At 43.1% G+C, this 8,143-nt stretch overlaps 1 protein-coding gene across 1 annotated transcript; it reads right to left on the reverse strand.

Moving 5' to 3' along the window:
* Positions 1 to 5,920: 5,920 nt before the first annotated feature.
* LOC115356389 (homeobox protein Nkx-2.2a) lies at positions 5,921 to 7,683 on the reverse strand. Its single transcript, XM_074933710.1, is given in 2 exon segments — positions 5,921 to 6,450; positions 7,440 to 7,683. Coding segments are annotated over 2 exon segments (774 nt in total).
* Between the last annotated feature and the right edge of the window lie 460 nt (positions 7,684 to 8,143).

Consider the following 8,143-nt stretch of genomic DNA (forward strand, 5'->3'; position numbering starts at 1 on the left):
AACCACTAGAGGGCGCTTAACTGCAAAATATGACTGTAAGTCATAATAAGCTGCTGTGCAAATGATTTATGGGGTCGCTGTTTGGTGGAGGACAGACTCACAGTTTTTCTTTAAATGTGAGAAACTCTGTGGCCTCAGACTTGCCTCAGAGCTTCGGTCAGGAGTGTGTTGGCTTTTCTGAACTCTGCTCCAAGGCCAGGCCACGGCTTCTGCATTTCTCAAATTCTTAACAGAGAGAAACACAATGGAAATATTCCTGAATCTGACACAAATTACACGCCCCTTTAAATGCTTGTGAAAACCTTACATAAACATTTCAACACAAGAATTCTGAGGTCGATCCAGCATCACTGACCTGACTTTTAAATACATCAAATTTATTATTTAGACTGGGTATTTATGTATTTGTTTTCCCCAAGCTCTCTGTTTTTTTTTTTTCTCATTTTTTTCTGGTTATGTTATCTCCTTTTTTTGTCCTTTTTTGTGGTTGTTTTGCACATTTGCTAATCACCTTTTCCCATGTTTTTGGACAAAATCAAGTGAATTTGTCTGACTTGAATTCAGTGTCGCTGATCTGACGTGTAACTTATCTGAAGTCTGCAACCCGACGATCTGTCTTCTCCTTTTGTGGCAGCCAGTTACAAACAAAAAGGACAAACTTCACACTTTCCATAACACAGGATCTTGAAGCAACACACCCTCTTGTACAAGTCTGCTCACCCTTTTTTAAAACTAGAAACCAGAGGACTGACTGCTGAGTTTGCGGTGTCATGTCAAATGTAAAATCAGTCGAGTCGCCAGACCAAAATGAGCTGTATCCTCCAGCATCTTCATATATAAGAGCTGCGATTAAACCTAAACTCTCATCTCTCTGCCACGAATCTAAAAAGTCGAGCTTTACATGCAAGTGGAGTCACAAATTCATGGCTCAGTTTTTCCGGTTTCCAGTTTTATGAGACGTTTGTTTCCCTTTAAACCTCCTGAGTTCACCTGTGGCTCAGAGAGAACATGAGCGATTCTTCAAATTGGGTGGCATTCCCCTTTATTGAAGCTATGCAAGTCTTCCCTTCTCAACGGTTGATTTATGGTTCATTTTTTGGTTTTGCTGTCCTTTCAGAATCAGAAATACTTTATCGATCCCTGAGGGGAAATCAGGTCATTTGCAGTTTTCTCAGATTCTCAAGAGAAGAATTAATTTTTAAGAAATAGAAAAAGAAATCAGAAATATGAAAATATGTGCCTTAAAATTTTGTTTAAAAACATGTGTACATTATGTCAACATTTTTTAAGTTAACACATAAGAGATGCATATATATTTGATTTAACTGTGTTGATAATATCATTAATGTTTAAGATGCTGGTGGAAGGTGATGTTGTAGAAACTCTCCAGGTTCAGTTTGGTTTAAACAAACAAACAAACAAACAAACAAAAAAACTCTGAAATAAACTGCAGAAAGTTTGAAGTATAAACCCAAGAACAATAAAAAAAATAACTATTCAGTAATTTATTTTCAACAAAACAAATTATTAAATTTACCTGTTACTGAAGGGCAAATACATTCTTCATCATTCTCTCTCTCTCTCTCTCTCTCTCTCTCTCTCTCTCTCTCTCTCTCTCTCTCTCTCTCTCTGTCCCCCCATTTTTGTGTGTGTGTGTGTGTGTGGGTGTGTGGGTGTGTGTGAGTGTGTGCGTCTTTCATTAAGGTTTTGCTGCCACCTTGTGGTTGGATGGTGCAGAGCCGCATGGAGGACTTGACACGTTGGTGAGTTTGAATGTCAGTCATCAAACAGAAAAAACAACATAGTAACTCAGACCTCGCGCTCCCAGCTGCCTGCACATGAGTTAAAATATAAAAAGAAAAAAGAAATGAATGAAAGGGAAAATAGAAAGCACAGATACAGACAAGAACATGACAGAGAGAGAAAATAAAAGAAAATCACAAATACAGAGAAAATACAAAGAATGAGAGATGAACTGAGATGACATCACCCGGAGAGAGAGACACTGAGAGAAAAACAGATCAGATAGACGGATGAATAAATAAATAAATAAATAAATAAAATCAGATAAAAATAGACAGAAAAGAGAAGGACAGAAAATTGCAGGGACATTTTGAGACAGGAGAGGAAAAAAACAGCGTTGGAATAAAAAAAAAAGCTGTTTTCTTGTTTTTGGGAGGGTTTGTTCTATCTGTCCAGGTGACAAACACAAAGCTGCTATCTCTTCTTCATCATCATCTCTTCATCCTCCTCCTCCTCCTCCTCCTCCTCCTCCTCCAGCGGAGCAGCTGCCTGCGGTCCAACATGTCCACATAATAACATGATAACCGGGTCAAGACCTTGACACAAAACATCCTCCCTCCTCTGGGATGAGCTGACCCCACCTGACCCCCCCTCCCCTAGAGCCCTAAACAAACACACACACACACACACACACACTGAAGCAGGGCAGCTGAACCCTGATCACCCCACCTCCCTCCCCGCCACACACACACACACACACACACACAGCCGCACAATAAAACGAGAGGGGGCTCTTTCTTTCTCTCTTTTGTCAAAACACTAGTAAATAGGTTGTGTGAGTGAAAGAGGGGAATCCCATGAGTCTCTGCAAACTTGCCGGACAATACGGCAGCGCTAATCCTGTAACACACGTTAAACCGTTACTTTAAGAAAGAAGAAAATACACCACATCATCCCTGACCACTTCAACCACAGAGCTGTCCCAACAGGAATATTACAGACGATTATTAAGAAAACTAGACTTTGTAAAGTTTCTGAAGAAACTTTGATGTGCTTGCCACCCTTGCGTCCGCCTGGCCATGCGCTAAACCACCAGCCCTATGCTGTTTGAAGGTTGTTTGGTGTTGTTTGAGAGCTAGAAGGCAGCTACTGTGGTCCGGTTATTGTCCAAGCAGTTGTGATCATCTTTTGAGTGATCACTAGCATGTCTCTGGGCAGCTACTCTGGTATAGTGGGTGGCTGCTAAGGTGCTGATAGGTGGTTGCTAAGGTGTTCCTGATGGTTGCTAAGGCCTTGCTAGGCGGTTGCTATGGTGTTCCCGGTGGTTGCTAGGGCGTTGTTAGGTGGTTGCTATGGTATTCTGGGCGGTTGCTAGGGTGTTGCTAGGCAGTTGCTATGGTGTTCCTGATGGTTGCTAGGGTGTTGCTAACCCGTTGCTATGGTGTTCTGGGTGGTTGCTAGGGCGTTGCTAGGTGGTTGCTATGGTATTCTGGGTGGTTGCTAGGGTGTTTCTATGGTGTTCCTGATGGTTGCTAGGGTGTTGCTAGGCAGTTGCTATGGTGTTTGGGGTGGTTGCTAAGGCGTTGCTAGGTGGTTGCTATGGTAGTTAGGGTGGTTGCTATGGGGTTGCTAGGGTGTTTGGGGTCCTTGCTATTGACTTCCATTAGTGTTTGGGGTCAGTGCTGGGATGCATTGGCTGCACTGCTAGTGGCCCTTGAGACAGAACAGGAGAGATACAGAGCCGCGTGTGTATCTCTGAGTCAGTGAGAGGGGACTTAATTTCTAGCTACCTCTCCGAAAGTTCCGCCATTAGTGTGTATTGCGTCCGAAATTTCGGCTTCAAACTGGAATTGCGGAAAAACGGAAAGTCGGAGCGGCTTGAAAATCGACACACCCCTTCTTCTCCACAAGACACACGTTTTTCGTATTTGGTGCGTGGATGCAGGTCAAAAGCTCTGCGTGCTGGAGCATTCCGAAGTTTTCGCCCATTCATTCGGATGGGCCAAATTTTCCACAAAAATCGGAATTTTGAGAATTCCGTAAGTTGGATTCCTTATAAAAGTAATAGCACACTATTCCCGATCGGGCCGCACATTTTGATATTTCATTGTGTGGGCCTAAAACGAAAGCTGTAGGAGGAGTAGCGCGCCGAAAAATTTGCAGAATAATAATAATAATAATCAGAAGAAATATGCAAGATAATAAGATGTGTTGCCTTTTCAAGGCAAGCACATAATAACTATACCAAACAGTATGAGAGGGTCTCACACACACATACACACACACATACACACGCACAGGTTGAATCACAGAAAAAAAAAAAAAAATTACAGGAATGTCATAGTGATACCATAGAGGATAACACAGTACAAACCCCTATAGCAATATTACAGGAATATTACACTGATAAATAATGTTATAAAGACCACTGCTGAGCACCACAGGAATATTACAGGAATTATTGGAATCCTATAGCAGATGCATTATCTATTATGGATTAAAAATGTATTATAGGAAAATTCTGTAATATACCACAGAAGACACAAATGAAAGTATATCAATAAAAAAAAGTCGCTGTAAGAATATTATAAGAATATTATAGGAATATTATAGTGATACCACTCTCACTCAATTAGCAGCCACTTGATCAGAAAGTCCTGAATTTGAACCGCAGCAGGAAACTATCAGTCTGTTAATTATTATGGGAATATTATCGAAAACAATAATGACGCCAATGTCAACAAAGACCACAAAATCATAAAGTACAACAATCACTACTAGCCACCAGGGAAACACTTTCTCTCTGTGGGAATGTTGTAGGAATATTATGGAAATAATATTCTGGGGGTTTTCTCCATAAGAGGCCTGTTTTCTAATGAGTAATCTTAATTTGGAGCTAAATGCTTAAAAAAACTAAATCTGTGAGAGAATCCTATGAGGGAGTCCAATGCTAGTGAGGAAAAAATAGGTCACATAATTAAAGATAAGCGTAAACAACAGAAATGCAGCTTAACAATGCTCTCTGTTAGAAATTATAATCATAATTATTCTGTATAGGTCTGCTCTGTGATTGGACGTGCAGTTGTGCAGATTTAAAGTTGATAATTAGATTCAAAGTGAGGAGAAGAGAACTGCGGATGAATCCACGTTTTAAAAAAAATGTGGAAAACACAACATTATATACCCACATTATATCTGCATGTTGGTGTCAGAAGGAAGATTTAAAAAAAAAAAAAAAAAAAAAAAAAAAAAGCTGAAAAGAGGGTCGGGTGTCTGGCACGGTGGAATCAAATCATTAAAACTTTATTCACGGACATAAATATCAAGTTTATTACAAAACAACGCACCAAGTGACTTTATAAATATATCGATAAAACGCACGGGAAATTGCGCACGATCAACATTTCTCCAGCCAAAAAAGAAAAAAAAAACACAAGGAAAACAACTAAAACCTCACAAACGTCCAGCAGTAAAAATCCATTTACCCAAAGTTTGGTTTCGTTTTTTTTTTTTTAATCCTTTAGTGACGGAAGGCAAAAATCAGAGTCCGACTTCAGTCTTTTCATCCGCCTACATGGATGAAGACTCTGCTGTTTGCTCTGTTTTTTTGTCTCATAATACGTGCAAGATGTGTTGGGAAAAAAAACATTTTAGGAAAATATGAAGAGAAACCAAACTAATGGCGCTGAGATTCGCCGCTGTAATGTCAGGTATTTGTGGGAATTAAAGTGAAATTTGCCTTTAAGTGCTGGACCTGAGCCCAAATTCAGGCCCACGCTGCAAAAAATATCCCACCTAACTCTTCTTTTAATGTCGTGCTGAGGCTAAATCTCTTTTTTCTTAGAAGTTAACAAATCTGGTGGGAGAATCCTGTTCGTTTCCAATGAAAAAGAACTTTTTCGTCGACTTTCTTAATTAAGAATCTCTTTTTATCTGCCTTATTTTTCTTCGGTTTAAGATATTGTCACTCACTGGAAAATGCTTTGAAGTAAATCAGACATTTTGGAAGCAGCTGGAATGTTCTCCCTCCTTCATGACCGGGTTTGTCGCTTCTTCTCAGGAAATAAAGAAAATCATTTTAAGACGCTACGCGGGCTCACAGACGGCCAAACTTCGATTTTTTTCGTTCAGTTTGCAGTGTGCACATCAGCACAACGCAGCGTCTCCATCATGACGTTCACCAGCTCCACTGGTACACATGCACCAGCTGCTGCACCCCGGGATGCTGCGGCACCGGCTCCGGCCCGTACGCAGGGTGCACCAGCGGGGAATAGGCGCACAGAGGGAGGCTCATCCCGGCGCTAAGAGAAGCCTCCAGGTCCTGGGCTTTGATCCGGTCGCAGGGCTTACCGTCCCGGACCAGGACGGGGATGGCGACCCGGCGGACCGGCAGTATCTGCAGCGCCTCCAGGCTGCGCTCGGCCCGGGCCCGCTTCATCTTGTAGCGGTGGTTCTGGAACCAGATCTTCACCTGAGTCGGGGTGAGGCGGATCAGCCCGGCCAGGTGCTCCCTCTCCGGGGCAGACAGGTACCGCTGCTGCCGGAAGCGGCGCTCCAGCTCGTAGGTCTGCGCCTTGGAGAACAGCACCCGCCTCTTCCGGCTCCGGTTCCGGTTCATCTGGGCCACTGGATCGTTGGACGGGTCCCGGTCCGGGTCTTGCGACTCGTCCGTGGACAGTTCCGGAGATTTCGCCTCGGTTCGGGACTCTAACAGGCCGTGAAGCGCTGGGAGAGAAACATGTAATCTGATTACTTGAAGTAGTCTGATTATCCGGACTCGTGAGTACAGAAACCGCAAAGCATCAACAGCCAGTCAACACTGCAGTAACAAGCCATGTCATGTCACTGAGCACTAACTGTTAATTATTGGCAAAATAAGTGAAAGAAAATCTGCAAATAGCCTACAACAGATACTCCCACCCATTTTCCAGTACAAATCAAACTACAATTTTTCCACAATTTTCTTGAATTCAAATCATTTTATAGATTTTAGCGCAGCGATCTGCCTCATTCTGCATTATTGATTATACAACATACTGACATTTGTCTCTGGAAAATCACTGAATCTGCAGTGGAGACACGTGAAGTTTTCTCTCACTCGACTGACAGAAATTTTCCGCTTTACTTTCAGGAAAAAAAAAAAGATTTGAAGTCTGAACATGACAGGAAATGGCTTGTTAATATTTTTGTCGCAGTGCGCTTCGACAAGACACAGAAACTGGCAGGAAACAACCAAACGCGCTTGAATTAAAGCCAGTTTACTGCCGCAGAGCCAATCAAACTCCAATTACAATTAAGAGCGAGCCGACGATCATTACATGATTGTGAAAATAACAACAATAATGAGATTCGATGATGAATAAAAAACAGCGCGTGCCCACATCACATTCGCCAATTACGCACGGCTGTCTCGTGCTGCCGGGCTTGAAAATGAGAATTTAAATGATGGCCTAAAATCATTTTCATAATTTTATTGTTGACAGTGAGGAGTGATTTATCAAATGTTTGAATTAGATAATTAAACCTGAGCAGTTCCATAAAATATCTGCTCTTTACGCACGAGCAGAGGAGAGTGGCGTCGGCCACAATCCAGACTTCAAAGGAATTTTGTGCAAAATTATGAAATGCAGAAACCATATAAACCTATAAAGATCAATATGTTGATTATTTTGTGCTGACAAATAAAATCTCCTTACATGAAAACTGCAGGTTACCGGCGGACCCGGTCCACCTTGCGAAACTCCCGGTACTGCGCTCACACAAATGCGCGTTAAATCCCAGTTTCTGAACATTTTCCGATTCATTTTCCACCAAAGTCTCCGCGGAAGCCTCCTCGTTTTCATCCTCGGTCTCTTCGGTCCCGGAGCCGCCGATCGGGTCCGGAAGATCCAAAATGTCCCGCACGGAGAAGCCGGTCTTTGTGTTGGTGCCAAAAGACATGCCGGGGCGAGGAGAGCGCAGCACACACTGGAAATAACCAAAAGTCCAGGCTGCTTTCCGGCGGGTTTTCAGCAGCTGCAGCCCGTGAGGGAGGAGGAGAACCGGGAGGGTCTGGGTCCTGAAGGATCCGGGCTTTGCTCGTCGACGCGTCCAGCAGCGACTTTACTGATCATGAATGCGTTCAGAGAGCGGAGCGCCGCGCTAAACGGGCCGGCCTGCCACGCTTTAACACCGACACCCCGATGAAAAATGCATAAGGAGGAAGAAAACACACACACACACACACACACACACACACACACACACACACACACACGCAGCAGAAGCGGAGAAAAGGACGGAGGCGGGTCCCGGGAGTCAAGTGGATGAGGGTGTGAAAACGGGACTGGAAACTCTGTTATTGGTGCTTCAGGGACCCGATGAATGGTTATTATGGGATGTTGGACTGAAGGGAGGCGTG

The sequence above is a fragment of the Myripristis murdjan genome, chromosome 24, assembly GCF_902150065.1.
Source record: "Myripristis murdjan chromosome 24, fMyrMur1.1, whole genome shotgun sequence".
NCBI lineage: Eukaryota > Metazoa > Chordata > Actinopteri > Holocentriformes > Holocentridae > Myripristis > Myripristis murdjan.